Below are 19,631 nucleotides of genomic sequence, written 5' to 3' on the forward strand. Positions count from 1 at the left end.
TAAAAATGTAAAGCTTGAGTTGGGCTTCAGCCACTTCACCACAACTTGGCTTACTGGTATAAATGAGCTGTCCATATATTTTTCCCTTTATGAACATGGTACAATGTACCAACATACTATTTAATACTAAAACATGGAGCTCTGTATAAAAACTTTTATGTAAATGATTTTACTTTTCTTAGTTTCAGTATTATATTTTTGTTGTATACAGTAGAACCTGGGTTATCCGGCACCCACGGGCAATGGCCGATTCCGGATAGGTGTAGTTTCCAGTTAACCGAGGTTTCTCAGCCATGCAGCACTAGACTTGAATGGGAAGACTTGTCCCTATTCACCTCTAGGGCTGAATGGCTGAGAAAAGGGAAACCCTGATGATGGCTCAAGCGTCATCAGGGTTTCCCTTTTCTCAGCCAATCACAGAGCAGAGCAATCAGCAGCGCTCTGCTCTGCTGTCCTGACAGCCCCGCTCCCCTGATTGCTCCCGCAGCCCTAGCCCAGCTGTGGTAGGTATACTTGAATGCAGAATACATGCCACAGCTCCGATAGGGCTGCAGGAGCAATCAAGAAAGTCAGGTGTCGGTTATTTGAGTTCCTGAAAACCTGGGTTTTACTGTATATGTAAACTAAATGTTTGTTAATTCCCATGCTTCTGTCTAAATATCTTGATTGCATACTTTTTTAATATCTTTTTAGATATTAGTTTAGAAAGAATTAAATATTAATATTTATGTTGCCTTAAGAGTATCAAAGTTGTATGTTAGGAATATTTTTGCAACGGTATTCACTGCTCCGCTTTGTGGCAGATATGTAAGTGAACTACAAAAAATTTGTGTAAGGTGAAACATACCAAGTCCATAAAATGACTCAACTAACCAGCACAGACATCTTTATGTCATGAAATTGACTTCCAGTATTCGGCATTTGTGAAAAAGAAGGCAGCTGTAGCCAATCAAGATCAGAGTGTGAATAATGAACTCTAGAGAATGTTGGAAGTATCTTTACAAGCATTAATCCAAATTGTCCATTATACAGCTCTTTTAGCCTCTTGTCCACATAAAACATGGATGATGATTTTAAATTGCAGATAAGCAGAAGGTTTACGTTGTGTGGCAGTACTTTCTTAAATTTAAGGTATTAGATGAGTAATGTATTGCTTACATATCTTGTAATTGCTACCATTCCCAGAAAATGTCTCTAAATGTTTGGAGGACCTCAGTATATTTATGTTTCACAATCATATGATTTATGTCCCAGCAATTCTTATATATTTCAATAAGAAACTGGATGTATATAGTAAGAAACACATTTTACTGCTGGCTTTGCAGATGATCACATCTAGAGCCACTAGCAACTATAAAGTACAAGGTCTGCGTGATTGGATACAAACCAAATTACTTATATTGTTTTTTCTTTTGTTTTAGTAAGACTAGATGTTGTAAAATCAGACTTCTTGCAAGAGAAGCAAAATATTCATCCCCAACAGTTACAATAAAAGTGTTTTATGAGGATCCTTGCCTAGAAAGTATAGTATAGTCTTTTTTCCATGTGTGGTTCAAGCGTTGTTTTATGTGGTATACAATGTCCAATTGTGGGTGTACAGCAGCAGGTTAACCTCCAACTCATAGACGTACATTCAGTTGAAGAATAAGGTCAGATGTTTCAATATAATCCAACCCAGTATATTTGTAAAGTTACAAGCTGTCAAACGGATGCCACCTGGGCAGGTTTTTTAGGCATTGGAAAAAATGATCCCCAGTAGGAGTTACCTTGAATATATTGAGTAGTCAGACAACATTAAAATGCCAAACAGTACCCCTCTGGATGAAACCACAGTGGTAATACCTTCCCCAGGTGTGACAAGAAAAAAAAACTTGGTGCCCCTATCAATTTAAAAATGTGTGTAAAATATTATTATTATTATTATTAAACAGGATTTATATAGCGCCAACATATTACGCAGCACTGTTTCAGCTACTTCTATGTGGTGCTGCAGTACTGGTCAGTATATAAATCAACACAGTAGATTGTATGGGGAGTCTTCACTTGGTAGCGTAGTAGTATACTTTGCTCTGTTTGCTCTATTCTGTAAAACTGTGTGTAAATTGCCACATTTTTCTGAACAGTCACAGTATGTATATCATTTGAACCCAACTGTATATTCTTTGTGTTAACATCTTTATTGACCGAAATGTCATAATGTGCTCTAAATATTTTAATAGGGATGAAATGATTAAAGAAATGTCACAGATACTGGCTAGGTTGGTGAGAAATAACTGTATGTTTAGCACAGTTGGCACAGTCATTACCAATCATAATTAATTTCACAATTTAATTTCACAGAAGAATACACATACATGTAAATACATTTTTTCTTAATTTTGTGTGTATGGTGTTGAGTTCAGAATCAAAATGAAGTACTGGGTGAAAGAATAGTAGGCATGTTGCTCCGAACAACCAGTCATATTTTTGTTTTATGTGTGAGTGCATGAGAGTGATTTAATTAATTTATAAACATGTAATTATCTTGCATATTAACATTATTTAAGTATTCCATGAATCTCACTGTATCTGCATTGTAATTGCAGGCTGTGTCTTGCATTGAACATAAATGACAAGCGTTATCTATGTGAAGCATTTCTTAGTTTGAAATCCAGACCATATGCAACATCTGAAACAGGATCATTCTGCTGTTTATAAGGGTTTGTGTACATGAGCATAAAATATTTGCCTTTGCAGTAGTGCAGTGGAGCTCAAACACATGTATTTGAGTTCAGGTCAGTGCAACACGCTTTGTCCGGAGAATCTCATGCACGGAATATTGAAAACATCCTTAGAACTGTCATATAAACTGCACCATTTATGTAATTAGGAATCAGTTGACACAAATGCAGGAAAACATTTCCCATGTACCCGAGTTCTAAGGGGTTTGTAGAAGACTGAAATGTGCAGAGGCCTAAAGGATAAGGATTTATTCTTTCTTGGATATGCCGATTAGGTTCTATACAGTACATCTGCAAATACCAAAAGCTTTTTTGTGGCCATATATTTTATTTAAAACGAGTATGGACTATAGAGATCATTTCTTTCACATTACTGAAATAATATCAAGGCATCTTGAAGAACAAGCGTTTTTCTGGAGAGTAGTATTCTGAAGTAACGCTTTTTTATTCTATTTGCTTAAGATTTTTGTATTTTGTTGATAAATTGCTTTTTGGTATAGTTATGGTTTATTTTACTTTGTTACTTTAATTACTTAAACTTAACTTAGAAAAAAAATAATCATGTAGAGAATGATACTCCTGTACATGAATAAAAAAAGCTGTTGAAGCATTATAGAAAAGATATTCTTAGATTATTTAATTTCTCTTCCCTTTTATGTGCTATTTTCATCTTTTTACCTTTTATTGTTAAATGTATCATTTCCCTTCAGGCCTTTAGTAAAGCCCCCTTAAAGTAAAGGAGAGGTTCTGATGACTACTGTCTATCTCCCTTACATAGAAAACCATTCTGTGTCAAGAAAATGGCTCCCTGCTAAACCTGGTAACATTTTCTTTGATATGTTTGATTTTGCTTGAGTTTTAAGGGAGCATTTAGTTGTCCACAATGGAAAGTACTGGGCAGCAATACTCTAATGATTATGTATGGATGGTGCATTGGCATGTTTATATTTATTAAGGGTAATGCTGATATGGCTTAGCCAGGCTATGCAAATATATGTTGTCAATTGAATCTTCAGTAGATATCTGTTAAACTCATCAAAACAAAAAATATTTAAAGTAGTAGATAAGTCTGTCTCTAGCCTACAGCTGTAAAGCACAACCCTTGCTCTATGTGCATACCTAGTGATCTCCTTGCAGATTCATCATGCTACCTAGGTCAGCTCATAGCCATACAGAATTCAGAGTATAAAAATATCAACTCAGAGCTGTTTGGGTGCATAGCAAAAATATCCGCAGGATAATTTGTTGCATAGGTTTAGGAAATCAAAGAAAGATTAATGCTTCTGATAAGAGATAAGCCGAGGCTGCTGCTGAGGCTCCCTACATATGATTGAAATGCCCTTGTACTGGATTCGCCATCATTTTAAAAAAAATGTTTTTATTAGACAATTAGTTCTGTCCTGTTTTTAATAGTTACTTTCAATACCTAGAATAATGACAATTCAGAAATTATCAGCAGTTCACAGACAAGAAATTATCATTCAATGAAATCAGAGCTGTGAATAGTGATTATTTTCTGTTATCCACTATTTTACATGATTAAAATCACTTTCATTCTGTGCTATTTACCACTTTGTGCTTTAAAACAAGCTGAGTTGCTTTAACACTTTGATATATTTTATTACAACCTGTGTTCATATTTATTTTTTTTAAAAGATTTAATTAAGATTACATGAAGCATGTAAAAATGCTATTCTAGATTTCAGACGTTTTTTAACCTTTCTGACATGGAGGAACCCTTAAATCAACTTTCTGGTCTTCAGGGATCCCGTCCTATAAATACTATACAACTCATAGGATACTATTGTGGTAGTCAGTGGAAAGGATAGTTGTTGCGTTGTTGGCCATTGGGATAAATGTTGAGAAATGTTGAGATTGCTTTAGGCAATGTACTTCCATGTGTACTTGTGACCATACTGGAGAGATAAGGCAAACAGGATGGCTTCTTTAGTGCCTATTGCAATCCTTATCAATGTCAATTGAAAGCATCGCTGTCAAAGCTGCTATCTTGCCTTGGGCCCCATTCTGTAGTAATCTGATTACTAGCCTGTATAATACCCACTGATTTATTTTTAGGTCTGTGCTCTTAAAGTAAATTATATTAGTCCAAGGTGATCTTTTTATATGTCGTGATATTTTTATGTCATCACAAGTAAAAAACTATATTTACAACATTTTTATGATAGCTATATACGTGTGTGCTGTCTTTGCATGGTTGTGATTCCTCCTACCGTATATTCTAAAAGAATTCTTAGACTAGTATTTTTTTTTTTTTTATTATTTAAAATAATTTCTCTTTGTACCACTCTTTCAGGGGAGTGCAGGTTCAAGCTACAAAATCTACTGCTACCGTCAAAAAGCATGACTTAAGTAAATGGAAATATGCGGAGCTGAGAGATGCAATCAATACTTCATGTGGTAAGTCTACAAAACTGGCTACTGCTGAAGTGGAAGTAACTCATTAAGGATAAGCACATTAGACAAAATGATACTTTAGCTTGAGGCTGACGTGTGATAGATGCAAAGTTATAGCTATCCTGTATTTAATGCTTAGATTTTCTAATTAGTTCTTGGAGAAACAATCTCACTTCTGATAGTTCAGCTAGTTTTGTCAAGTTGTTGGTCTGTACATTAATCTCTACTAGTATGAACATAACTTATCTTAGAATTTTTTCCATGCATAGCAAACAAACAGGCTCACTTATTGGATGATGCTGACCTCACATACCTGCAGCCTTTGAGAAGCAATACTTCTCAGAATCTGCTGTCCCCATGGAAGGAAATGTCAATTAAGCAAAGACCGGAACAATCAAGACCCTGAGAAGCTGCTGAGTACAGACCTGGTTGACCACAAACCAGAGGCATTTATTGACCTTCATATGGTCTGCTGGGTCTGTAGACTATTAGCAATGCTAGTGCCTTGGGATAAAGGAATGGGAAAGCCTATTTCAATATTGTGACATGCAACCTGTTATAGTGTGGTTCATAGCTATACCAAAGTCGTACTTCAACTGCATACATATAAGAAATCCCATTCTTCAGGAAAAGTGAGCATCAGGGAACTTAATCACAAAGTTCATCCCCAGCACCTGCCATCATTTAACTTTTCAACTAAGTTAACATAAGTTAATTCTTTCTCCTTTCTCTTCTTTTCATCTTTATCTTGCCTTACTTTTAGTTGTCGGTTAAGAAAGTGTTAGCTGTCATTTATAACATGTGCTTTATTATCATTCTGTTCTTGTCAGGTATCTCACTTGTTATTATCAGTGTGCCTATGGCTCTTTAAAGAAAATCCAATAAAAATACCCAGGATTTATGCAAGAATAAATTGTCCCAAAGCGCTAAATAATGTAAATTGGTTTCTCCTAAATAAGCAAAATTCCAATTAGTAAAATGAATCAGTAATTTCCGGTTTGGCTTTCAAGCACAACATCTTTGTGCTATCTTTAGCACGTAAAATATTGTACCAGCTAAGACAGTCTCACTTTTATTAATGGATCTCTACTTTACACAAATGACTTTTATGTCATTTTCTGTTTCATGTGAAAAAGTAACATTGTTAGTAGGCAACTGCCTCTCCTATCTGGCATTTCATCCCCTTGTGCTCCCATTAAAAGTACCGGTATCTGGCTGTATTGTACGGAGTGCTGAACTCCATCTCACCTCTAGAGAGAAGACAGCAGAGTTCCTAATAGATTGGCAAGAGACGTGATGCCTCAGACAGAAAGGGCAGCTTACTGGCAGGAAACAAATGACTTGAACAGTGATTGGGAGGTTGCTTTTTTTCTGCCATTTATGTTTTCTACAAACTGTTTTGTTCATGCTAGTATGTCACTAGGGCAGATAATTCTGCATTTGACAGATCCTCTAATGTCTGAAAAATTTTTAGTTATACGTATTATAGAGAAAGTATCATATCCCGCCTTGTATTCTCATTCCCTGCATTTGAAACAAGTTTAATATACAGTATTACACTGTGTTGCTGATTTGTGTAAAACATACTGTAAAGGTATATATAATTGCTAATTTATATTAAAGAAATCTATCCTGCAGGGATAGTGAAGGTGGCCATTATCTTTTTCTCTCGTTTATTTAGACTATTGGTATATAATTGTGAATGCAATCCAAATAAGCTTTACACAGTGGTTGTAAGCAGTAAGCACGTCACAAATATTTTTCTATACCTCTTCAATAATCCTTGCTTGTTCCATGGTCTATTTTATCAAAAATGGAGGCAGGAAGAATTAAATAAAAACATAAACATGAAAGGGACAGTTGATGTCCATTCTACAATAGGTATTCTTACCCAACTAATCGCAGTCCTAAAATGGCTGTGTAGGATGCCTGGCCCAGCCAATCAAGATGGACAAAAAGTGACAGCAGAAAAAGAAGAAAGATGGCAGAGCCCATGATGGAACAGGGACAGGTAAGTAGAATTAAAAAATTGAGATCAGGCCACTAAGTTCATTTTTTTGCAGATGAGACATCATGTGTCTTCTGCAATAAAGAACCTGCCTGGTTGCAACTTTTTCATTTTTGGATTTAGTTCCCCTTTATGCACCCTTCTTTGCATTTTACCATTTCTGACCCCACTAACAGAGTATCATCCACTGCCAATAAAGAATGGTAGCCATTAACGTCATCGTTTGGGCTTGTCCTTTTCTTTCACAACTTTTAAACAGATTTAACGTCTTAGTACAGCATTTTTTGTGGTGTGTTTGCAAAACATGATTTATTAAAAAAAAATCATTGTCCTACTGTGCCTATATTTTTTTAGTGAGGCATACTTTGAAGACTATGTATCAAAACATTGCTGGAAGAAATTAAATGTGTGCTCCTGGGGACATGGTCACCTGCCTCTAGTAGGTTCATTGAAGAAAAATATCAGAAATGTAGTAATGTATAGGCAAGGGGAAATGTGAAATACAATTATTATCAGAGGTGTTTGTAGGTTATGTAGGATAGCATATATTCATGAAGAGACTTCATTTTTAGAAAAAGTTCAGGCACATGTATTTTATGCATCATTTATGCATTTTGAGCCTGTTGTCATTTTCTTGAATATGTCACATAAATAAGGTAGCTTACTTTGAAATGAAATCTATCTTATACCAGCAGAATAAAAAAAGCATCAATAAGAGTGCTGGCCTAGCGCTGCTGACATTATCGGGGCACTCAGATATTTCTTGGTAGCATTAACCAAAATATGTTTTCCCATAAATCTCTTGAACAGACATAGAGCTGCTGGCAGCATGCAGAGAGGAGTTTCACAGGCGGCTCAAAGTTTATCACGCCTGGAAATCCAAGAACAAGAAGCGCAATGCGGACACTGAACAACGAGCTCCAAAATCAGTTACAGACTATGGTAAGGTCTACCTCATTCAGGGGTCGGGATGTTAAGTATTTCTGCTGCACTAGTCCCTATGCGTATTTTGTGTTTATTATTTTAGATACGGTAGATACCAGTATGCTGCTATTTTAAACACCAGTATTGAATTATTTAGAAACGGTAAACGAAAGAGTGCCTATTCCAAAACATTTAAGGTTAGGTATGTTACCAATAACTCCTTAGAAATGTTTTAGTGAGCAGTGTATACAGGTGACTAATACAGAGGTTAACGAAGTTGGCAGAATAAGTAGGGGAACAGTGCACAAGGTATAAGAATTGGAAGAGCAAGTAGGAGAACAGTGCAGAGGGTATCGGATTAACCAACGTGAGCAGGAGAACAGTGCTGAGGGTATCGGAGTATGGCAGAGTGAGCAGGAGAACAGTGTAGACGCTATGGGAGTGAGTAAGAAAATAGTGTAGAGCATATTGGAGTGAATAGGGGGAACAGTGTAGAGGGTATCACATTAGGCAGAGTGAGCAGGGAAACCGTGCTAAGGGTATAGGATTAGGCTGAGTGAGTAGGAGAACATTGTAGATGGTATAGGTATAGGCAGAGTGAGTAGGAGGGTGCTGAAGTAGGCAGAATAAGTAAGATAACAGTGCAGTTTATCTAAGTAGGCATTAGCATACCAGCGGCACAGATAACACAATAAACAAATGAGCAGGAGGGAAGTGCCAAGTATATTACAGTAGACAGAATGTGTAGGAGTGGAGTGCTTTTATACAGCTTTGGCCTACAATCCAAGTTCTTCCCTTTCTAAAAAGAAGTGGAGCACTTTATCAGAAGTCTTAGTTTTTATTAGGTAAACTAAGGTGTAAACACAATTAGGTTATTGTGAGCTGGGCTAAAGGCAGAAACAGTTGCTGGGAAATACTTTAAACGACATGTTCAGGAGGCAGAATAAATTAATTTTCTACTTAAATCAGTAAAGCTCTTTGTTTTTATCTAATGCTTTTTTGGGCAAAGATATGCCAACTGTTCCTCATGCCCCTGTGGGCAGTTGTACATCCTGATAATCAGATTAACACCTGTGCAGCCTAATAAAAAAAAGATCCGGATAACTGGCTCTATATTTATGCAGTGTCTGTTGCTTAAATAAATATTTTTGGTGGAATACACAGCTTGGCACTCAGACATGAAGAAAAATGCTTTAGTGATGTCATATAAAATCCATTGATTTATTTTAAGTGGATTTGTCATTCATGTTAAAGTTTTAAAAATTCTACGTAAGAGTAGATGTGCTAAAAAATACCTTTTTAGTGCACCTCTTGTTTTCCTGATTTCATTTTGTTTGTAAGAGCTCAACTACCCAAACTTTGGAGCTACGCATAGACTGCTTATCTACTGTTTCCTTCAATGATATTGCTCTTTTTGGCTACTGCACTTGATGCTTGTGAAAATTGGGCTCAGTTGTCTTCCCAGCACAGTTTGGGGTAAAACATTTGCAGGAACAGTACTGGTTTTAAAATCTGTCAGTTGGAATCAGGATCTCTACCAGGACTAGTTTCAATAAAGCAATTTAATGGAAGAAACAGTGCAATGTACAGAATTCAGTTTAAGTTTTAGTTAGGTCAGCAAAAGATATGTTAGTGTAATTGTGGTTTACACACAGCACTTTGCTTTAATAAATAAGCCAGTCCATGAAGCCAGCTTTAATAAATAACCTTATTTGTCTAAGAATCACCCAAGCAAAATAATACAGGTTCCAGTATTATCTCTGTAAAATGACAATGATAATACAGATTGTACTGTAGTAACCCATCTTTAAATCCAATCATATAAAAGGACATGTAAGCAGAATGGACAAGTCAATATATAAATGTTACTGGTGAATTGTGAATATGTGAGAATAAATTTATGTATTTTCAGGTCCTGTGAGGTAGGTTTCTCATCACAGAAAACTTATTGTGGTCACTTAAATGTAATCACTCTACACATAAAATAACTTCCAGATGGTTTATATTTAAATAGATTGATTAGGCTTGTTTAAATTACTTGTGATTATTGATGATAAACGTTGCATTTTTTTAACTGATCGTCCTTTGATTTATCCTGTCTTGTTATAATATTTATAAATTAGGAAAAAACTTCAAAGCATTTTAATATTACATGTGATGTATTAAATTCAATTGACTGGTATTTATTTACAGATTTTGCTCCATTTATGAACAACAAACGTAAGTGTGGAGATGGTAAACAGACTAACCAGGAGAAAGTGGGAATGGTGTCTAAACCTTATGCTACTAACCATAATGACATTTGCTACAGTTATGGAAACCATGCAAACATTTATCTAAAAGGTGCTTTGTGAATTCTCTGAGCGCAAGCTGGGGTCTACTTTCCAGGCTAGTACTAAATATTGTTCTCGCAACGACTGAGCATGGTTAGGAAGAATGTCCAGCCTACCCAGGCCTTTTGATGTAAAGACAGTATAGATCTATATATTGCAACAAGGCACTCTACTTGTAAAATTGCATTTACATTATTTTAGTGAACAGACAACCACGTAGAACTGGAGTGGAGTTACCTCTATGTAGATCCTTTGTTGTTTTTAACATACGCAGAAGCATGCTCGATTAACAGACCCATCCATTAATACAATCCGACAGTAAATGGGGTGCAGTGGACTCCACAGCATTCAGATTAATGGGTATATGTTGCTTTATCTGCCAGGTTCATGCTGTACATCATGACAGTTAATGGGGTTAAATTAAGCTTTAATAAAGGCTTTAGGTAAAAGTGATCTAGGAGGCCATAAAGCCACTTGAACAGAAATGCAATGTAAGAATAGTGTATTTTTAGTGAGCATTTATGTAATTTGTTTATTATGCTTAGTTACTTTTGATTGTTTCAATGGTCCTTAGTGGGACTATATTATTTTCATTGATGTTACATCCCTTAGATCAAACATTTAAACAACAAAAAAAATGCAAATTGGGACTTTTAAGACATCCTAAGAATAATTACATCACAATTATTATTAAAAATACCAGCAAACTTTCATATTATATATTAAAATACCATGATTCACATTTACAGACACGTATCACTTGTAGTCTCAATACCACTTTGACCCGATGTGGATTGCAGCAAAACAAATTGTCTGCTTCATCAGGGGTCTATTTGAGATCCACAATATTAAATGATCACTATTATCAGGTCTATGTAGATGCTTTAAAGGTAGCCTATCGCAACACAGGTAGGACAGCAGGATCGAAGCACATCCAAACCAATAAAGGGTAAACCATCATAAGTAATTAAATATTCCAAACTTTAAAGTATTTTATCATACAATAGGGGAGTAAAAATACATCTTTAAAGTTACTCCTCTTATCATGTCTTCCATGGTCCTTTCCAAACCATACCAACCATATTGATCAGGAAATAGGGAGGGGAGGGAGAGAGCTCCCTTCCTGCCAAAGATCTGTAGAGAAAGCTTTTGCACATTTGCATTAGATTTTACTAAATCTGGGTTATGGTGATTTTCTACTATAGAGCAGAGCTGGAATACTAAGACTTGGCAGATTTACATACAGATGTTTAAATATCATACTGTAATATGCATGTAACTTTCTCTGAAACTCACAGAAGCTAGCATACGAAACACATTAACTGAGGAAAACAATTATGTTAATAGCTTCAGACCATTTTTTTCAACAAATGTTCCCACATGATATTATGTGCATTTTCCTTCTATGCAAGGTAATACCCTGTAAAGGCCTTCTTGTGTAGACAAAAGCCCTGTGCCTTCTACAGGGTGTTGCCATCTTGAAAGTGGTTTTGGCAGACACAGCAGTCCCAGGGATGTAACCTAAATTTAACTTCCCCTTTATAGACACCTAAAAACATCATCTGAGTCATGCAACTTGCCCAACAAGGTAGTGATGGCCTATGTAGTCATCATCAAATGGAAGGCCAATTAGCCTCTGGAGCCTTGGTTGAGCTTGACTGCATACATTTCTATCCACTCCACATTGGTAACTGCCTAAAAGTAATGAGGGAAGGTTAAAGAAGGGTTGGACAGCCCATGACAAAGGGTAATTAAATACTACAAGAGGAGAGAGCTACTGTATGAAAGGAGGTAGGAGGACATGCTAAGGAGTAGAGTGTTGTTGGAGTGGCATCTTGCAAGTTATTTAAAAAATCATTATTGGAAAAAGTGCAAGTAGCCATAATAAACCACTTCTATAGATTTTCTGTGAAGTTACCTGCAATTTTAACTAGGTATATCCTAATAAAAAGTTAAATCTTTTATACTGAGAGACATATGTTACTCACAACCAGGTCCCTGAACAGTTATTTTAATGCCTTGCTGCTCCATCTATATACTTTCACACAATTTGGAAAAGCAAATACAGACATCCTCAGCTGGATATATTTTGCATGGAAAGGTTTTCTACTGATTGACATAACTGTAGCAAAGCGCTTAAGAAGTGAGAAGCAGTAATAAGTTGCTTCTCTGTATAATGCTCTAACTATCTTGGTGTGGTGCTTTATATTGCTATACATCATCAGCCACATGCAGGCCTTGCAGTAAGGAAGTGTAAGGAGCACTGATGATGTGTGAACAGCTTTAATCTTTAACAACCAATTTCTGGGTCAAATATATGGAGATTTTTTTTCACTGGTTGGTGCAGTAGACTGCACTTGCACATAATCATTCACCTTTCTTTCTTTCATTCTTTATTCAATAAGTCATCTTGTGTCATGCTAAGAAAACATTGCTGTTCTTGGTTTTGAGGATTTTAATATGGAAAGTTAAGCACAAGCAGTTCACATTGAATTTCTGTCTTTATGTACCTACTGGTGACAATTTGTTTTGAAATTTGTCACAGAGGTTGCAAATACTTTGGGGGACAATTATCATTTGTGTTGAATAGAAAGGCAAAGCCAAACAGAAGTGGTAATACAGATCCCGCAACAGATTTGTTACACAGTTACAGTTTAAGTAATGGATTGCTCCTTTTGCCTCTCCCATGTTGCACTGCAATTGAATTAAACCTGACCACTTCCTAATTATGTGTCGTTTTACAGGAAAAGTGTTTCATCTGCAGTATAAATAGATCTGTTGCAGGTGGTTGCCCAGAAATTGAAATTCATGAGTCACAAACATACAGTAAAATCTGTTGCAGAGACTTTGCTAAGTGTAACACATCCTGATTTGCTTCTGTGTTACGAACTTGCTTTTTGCTGGTTTCCTGATAAATGTCCTCCTTTTTATTGCTTTGTGATAGATATTTTGTATAATAAACACTCAGTGTTTTCTGAAATCATGATCATCTGGCTAACAAAATATAAAAGCAGATACCTAGCAGACATAATGGATCAATGAGTGGGGATCTTTACAGCAGGTGGAACTATATGCTTCTTTATTAAGGATATGATCTCTTTGGTTGGTTGTCTTTTCCAAACTATGTTTTGATTGCTAAAAAAGAAAAAAATAGATGAATATTGCATTCCTTGTGGCATTTTGACAAACAGCTGATAAACTTTAGGCCAACATGGCATTAAAACAGATAAAGTATATGGCGGCATCGTCAGTTATATTATTTTGTATGTGTATGTCATGTTTTGTCGTCACACTATGGGATGGCAATAAGACCCTACATTCTTTGCAGGCGGGTAGCATTAAACACACACTCTACCACCAAAAACCCAACCTGCTCCCACCCTTTTTGTCGATTAACATTTTCAGGTAGAATGACCTCAGTTACTAGCCTGATGTGTGATTTCTCTAAGTGATGGTCCTTTAACACAGCCATAAAGGTGGTTGTGGGATATTGAATTTTCTGTTAGAAACAAGGTTGGAATAGGCCTTTAAGTCCATGCAAATATCCTCCATACAGCCCAACAGAGGCAGATGGTTAATCTATTGCCTTGAGATATTTATATTATTATCGTTAATGATATTGTAAAATGTTTAAAATCTAAAATAGTTCTATAGAATAATCTATAGATTAGCAATATTCTAGTGGAGGAATGAAAAAAATGGAGATACCCAAAACACCAACTCAGATTCCAAGTTTACTATTCTAGAAGAGTTTTGTGGGCATCACACAAACCAAACAACCAGATTTAAAGTTTATTTTGTGGGGCAGATTTAAAAAAGGAAAAATGTAGTTGGTTTAAAGCAAACTTGTTTCTCCCCAATGCTCACCCCTGCAAATGATTTAAACTCATGGAATTTGAACCATTGAATTCTAAGGTATCATTGAGCTGGTACCATAGAAGCAAGGACAGGAACAGAATGGAGGAAAGGAAAAAGGAACTGAACAGAATAAATAGAAAATACAACAGGAATGAAGAGAAAGTGATGTCAGGCTGAACATGAAATTCATGTATAATTGGACTGTTGTGTTTTTCTTTTTTTGAGCATCATTTTCAACATCAACACATCATTTTGTAGACTCAAGAAATGTAATTTAATATAATTATCACAGCAATAAGTGTCCCCAGATGTGTCCTCAGTTTCTCACCTCAAAATGTTTGATTTACCCTCAAGTTCGTTTCCAGTGACAATGATGATCAGGACAGTTAGTTAGAAAGTGATGGTTTCTATTTCTTAAAGGGGCAGCAATAAAAACTTGGCATTAATTCTAACCCCTATCAATCCAACTAAATCTAAAAAAAGATGCATTTAACTATACTTTCAGAAACAGTTGATTGCTTGTAAAATCAGAATTAGTGCATTACAATATAGTATTTCTTTTCAGGCACTACAGTTTGAATCTTAGTTAACATGTTCAGAAAAAAAATCATTTATTTGCCTGAAGATTTAATCTCTGCATATCTAACCTAATGCAAAAAATATATGAATGTTTATAAAAGCCTAGGGTGCCTTCTACAGACAGCTTACCTGCAAATGACTCCTGAATATCCCCATTCCTTCCTGAAAATCTCAAACCTAGCTCACAAATCCTTTAAAGGTCTAATTGAGCTTCATATTATTTCAGCCAATATGAAGGGAAAGTACTGAGCCATGTAATGTAATTTCCACCATTTTAAAAGTACAGCATTTTTCAAATTTAGACTTGAAAGCCAAGCACTGTAATAAAGTACCATAGTAAATGCTACATAATATGACAAACTCTTGCTTTAGGCAGTATTACCGCAGAATGGACAGAATGGAAGTAACACAGGCCTATTATCCTGGATGAATTTCTAATGCAATAATGGGGGACATTTTAAAACTGGGCACCTAGTGAAGCGAAAGGAGAATTTTTATGTCATTTTATAAACTGGGTAGAACATACACCAGGCTGCAGTTAGTATGTGTTGGCCAAGGAAGCAGACTCATACACAAACTGACATAAAAAAAATATTCAACCAGCCAGCAATCATCTTTGACCTTTATTGCTTTAGTTAACTTTGCACTGCTGTAATAGATGTCTAATATGTCCTTAGATGTGTGAAATTGGGCTTTTCTTACTTTTACTTCCATTAGAAATCCAGAAATACAGGGTTGATCTCTTACTCGGCTGAGCCAGGCATATAATTTCTTTATTCCAACCTAAAATTGTAGGCAATTTATTCCACCTAGCATATACTCATTTTTCATAGTGGTTTTCAATAGTAACCATTGGTGCACTTTCTGAAGTAGGCCAGGAATGCCAAGATGGCATACCCATATATATATAATAGAATATAAGCCAAGTTTTTTTAGCATTCTAAATGGTCCCAGAAATTGATCTTCGCCTCTGCCCTTATTCCATGGTTCCCCCATATGCATATTGGTGCAGCAAGAAAGTACAGAATTTTACACAAACCTGTATTTCCTTGTGTGACTAGGCCATCCCTGTCTGGCACAGTTAAGCTACGTACACACGTCAAATTTTTCTCGCCTGATAATCGGCTCAGGTCGGATATCGGGCGAGAATCTGGCGTGTGTACAGCCCGCGTCGTTCATCGTCCGTGGATCTGTCCTAGAGGATCAACGGGCGAGGAACGACGAGCGATCCTAATGCAAGGGAAGGGGGGAGCCTGCAGCAGCGTGCCGCTCCGTCGCTGTCCCCCTCCCATCTCCATAGAGCAGAACGGTGCTGTATGTACAACACTCGTTCATGCATCGTGCGGTTCTTATCGTTGGAAAGGATCGTGAAAGATCCTTTCCAACGACAAGAATTGCACGTGTCTATGAGGCTTTAGTGGTGGCGTTACGCTACTTTTGCTGGAGTTTGTGGCTATAGGAGAAAAGTAAATAATTGGTTTATGCTCCCACTGAAAATTTTAAGTAATAAATCATTTTTTTACTAGTAAAAATAAGTGCCTCAGTTAATATTCAGATCAGCTTGATTTTGCGTATATATGGCAGTGAGCCAGGAAAATTACCGACAGGTCTTGAGGAAAACAATACTCCTCCATTAGACATGCTGCATGGTACAGCTTTTTACAAAATGAATCCTCAATTAGCCACCACCCTTCACAAATTACCTACTATATGTAAGTGAACATACTTGTAAATAATAAAGTTTGGATTTTACTTACCTTCCATCTTCCACAGCATTGAATATAAAGCCACCAGCCTTCTGAGCAAAGTCCTGTAGGAAGGGGATGGGGATTCACCCAGCATACCCAGACATATTTTAGTGGAAGGTTTTCCTAGTCTGGATGAAAGTCACCATTTTTAGCAGCAGACGTTGGAAAGACCTCTGCAGCTTTTGCATAGCTTACCTGTTTTTGTATAGTTTGCAATCATAAAATAAATAAATAAATTGACATTTTAAATTAACAATTGTTACTTTTATGCAGCCCAACAGAATCCAGTTGTACAGCTTCCTGCCCGGCAACAGGAGATTGAAGTAAACCGGCAACAGCGCTTCTTCCGTATTCCATTTATTCGTCCTGCTGATCAGTACAAGGAGCCTCAGAACAAGAAAAAGGGCTGGTGGTATGCACACTTTGATGGCCCATGGATCGCTCGTCAGATGGAACTGCACCCAGACAAACCTCCCATATTATTGGTTGCAGGTATGCTTTTTTATATATCGTTATACATGATTGTGAGTGAAATAGTTTTTGGAATAAAATAGTTTCCAGATCAAAATGGTTAAATGTAACCTCTGTGATTGTTATTGGTTTTAGATTGAAATTTTACAGACATTGACTTTATCGATTAATACAATAATTTAGGAGCAACAGAGGGAAAATTATTAGACATTTTTTTTTGTATAGTGTTGGCTTGACCAGTATGGTTTAAAAAGGGAACAGACCTCCGGCCCACTATCTTCGGGATTTATTGAACCCCAAAACCCATGGTCCTGCAGTTTGTACAAGTGCTTGTCTGTTTTGTAATAAAGTTAGTGCAATGCATCAAAGTGGAACCATTCCTGTTGCAGTGGCATAGCCAAAAACATAAAGGCTTGTGCATCTACAATCTAGAAAGAAAATATTTTTATATATCTTAGCCCACCTTTTATTCTGTATGCACTGGATAACCTCCTTAGCATACCTCAAATCCATGAGTATCCTGAATTAGAATCCTACTGGCAATCCAGTCTTCCAATATGGCCAGGCTGTGCATGCAAACTTTTGTCCATAGTACCAAGTGGAGATGTTGTCTACTTGAAAGTCTCTTTGAAGGACTACTGAATCACTACCTCATGCTCATGCTCCAAGTCACCCGCTGATGTGATGTATATAAAAGGGGTTATATATAGCACACATAAGGCAAGGTGGCTCTAAAGCTAAGGTTTTTTAAAGTATCGTGCTACTTTTGCATTATTTGAATTTCATAAATGTATTTGTATGTGGAGTCATTTATTTCCAAATATTTCTTTTGTTTCCAGGCAAGGATGACATGGAGATGTGTGAATTGAACCTTGAGGAAACTGGATTAACAAGAAAAAGAGGAGCAGAAATTCTTCCTAGACAATTTGAAGAAATTTGGGAGCGCTGCGGCGGGATCCAGTACTTGAGTAATGCTATTGAAAGCAGACAAGCCCGGCCAACCTATGCAACGGCAATGCTGCAGAACCTCCTCAAGTAGCTGATTAGTGAATGATTTGTTGCACTAAGAGATTAGTACATATGGGTTTATGTAAAGGGAAGTGAACCTCCGCAAGAGGTACTAGACATTCCATAATAATATAGAAGTTTTATTATAAAGCAGAAAGGTTTTATTAATTGCAGAGATTTCTTAATTCATACTTTTTGATGTTTTGATTTAGTAGCACATTAGAAATGTTGTCTGTGGCCCTTGTAGGCTATTTTGTAGGTTTTTTTTAAATTTTATTTATCATGCTTCTTGAGGCCTTACCTTTGATCATTTGTTTCTTCTTCATCAACATGAAGTCATATACGGTAATATTTTTCCTAGCAGGAGGTAGCCATGAAGTGCTAATTGAGTTACTATTTTATGGTTCACTTTTACCTTCATGTTTTTTTTTTTGTTTTGTTCTTTTAAAGCTGCAAAGCTGCAGAAACCTTCAAGGGACCATGAAAGTTTCCCTAATTAGTAGAACTTTTTTCAGTGCTTTGACATAGGCCTTTAAAAAACATGCACAGAGAAACATTTGCAGGCAACTATTGTTGATCTGTTCTTCTAAAAATGCTAACTAAATGGCTGTCATGCTTATCTAAGGGCTTCAGAGTGACTGACCTTGAACATGCATACAAATAACTAGCAGGTCAGTGACTTTGAAAATGCTGAAGTCAATCAGCTACTTAGAAAATGCTTAAGTCAGCATGATTCCTTATCATTTAGCATTTTTAAAAGAAGGTTAGCAATGGCACCCTTGGCACATGTATCTTTTGAACTGCTTTTCTGCTATGTGAGCTGTGCACTGGTATTCCCTTGATATAGAAACCATTTGCATTTACTGAACTTTACAGTGTGCTTTTATGTAACATTTTGAAATTTTAGGCTATAACCGATTCTAGAGTTTTAACTGAAACAAAGTAACCTAGCAATTTGAAAAGGTTTATATTTTTATTAAAAGGGGATTCAAGGAAAAGATGCCCTTTTTCAGGTTTAAAGCCTTTTTTTTTTTGCATGTGTACGTGCATTTGTGTTTTGCTACACAGAAATTTATGTTTGGTTTTGACCACTAATATTGACATATTTAATGGATCAGCATTTGAAATGAACACAGTTTTTAAGACAAATATTTCTGATCCCTTGTATGGCTGATTCTAGGACCCAACTTTTTCTAATATACACTGTTGCCATTCTGTCTAGCCATTAAACTGACATACTGTATGATTTGTCAGGCTGTTATACATTCCCTACTTCGGGATCAGTCATCCTCAAACAGTATGAGAACATTGTCGTGTCCACAGCTAATGACCATGTTTTGACCCTTGTTATTTATAATTGTCTTCATTATTTCAATGTCCTTTCCGTTAATAAGAATAAAATCATGTGGTTGTGACTTGAAACTGATTACTGTATGTGAGCTTTTTGTGCCTTAAATACTATGAAAAAAATATATATATTTTAAGCCACTGTGTCACATAAGAAAACATTATTGGAACCTGGTCAGAAATTAAATCAGAATGTTGGAAATCTATTTCAGATAGTTTT

The 19,631-nt window shown here is 36.2% G+C and overlaps 1 protein-coding gene across 3 annotated transcripts in view; it reads left to right on the forward strand.

Annotated features, from left to right (window-relative positions):
• MYO6 (myosin VI) overlaps positions 1 to 19,488 on the forward strand; it is a 156,971-nt gene extending 137,483 nt beyond the window's left edge. For 2 of the 3 annotated variants that reach the window (XM_072408547.1, XM_072408548.1), the window contains exons 29-33: positions 5,035 to 5,138; positions 7,954 to 8,085; positions 10,261 to 10,287; positions 16,859 to 17,077; positions 17,896 to 19,488. In XM_072408547.1, the coding sequence (XP_072264648.1) occupies positions 5,035 to 5,138; positions 7,954 to 8,085; positions 10,261 to 10,287; positions 16,859 to 17,077; positions 17,896 to 18,095 (682 nt within the window). In that variant the 3' untranslated portion in view covers positions 18,096 to 19,488. The remainder of the gene's footprint in view (positions 1 to 5,034; positions 5,139 to 7,953; positions 8,086 to 10,260; positions 10,288 to 16,858; positions 17,078 to 17,895) is intronic. The other variant, XM_072408549.1, reaches the window with a different exon arrangement.
• The last annotated feature ends 143 nt before the right edge of the window (positions 19,489 to 19,631 follow it).

The sequence above is a fragment of the Pyxicephalus adspersus genome, chromosome 4 (genome assembly GCF_032062135.1).
Source record: "Pyxicephalus adspersus chromosome 4, UCB_Pads_2.0, whole genome shotgun sequence".
In the NCBI taxonomy this organism is placed as follows: Eukaryota; Metazoa; Chordata; class Amphibia; order Anura; family Pyxicephalidae; genus Pyxicephalus; species Pyxicephalus adspersus.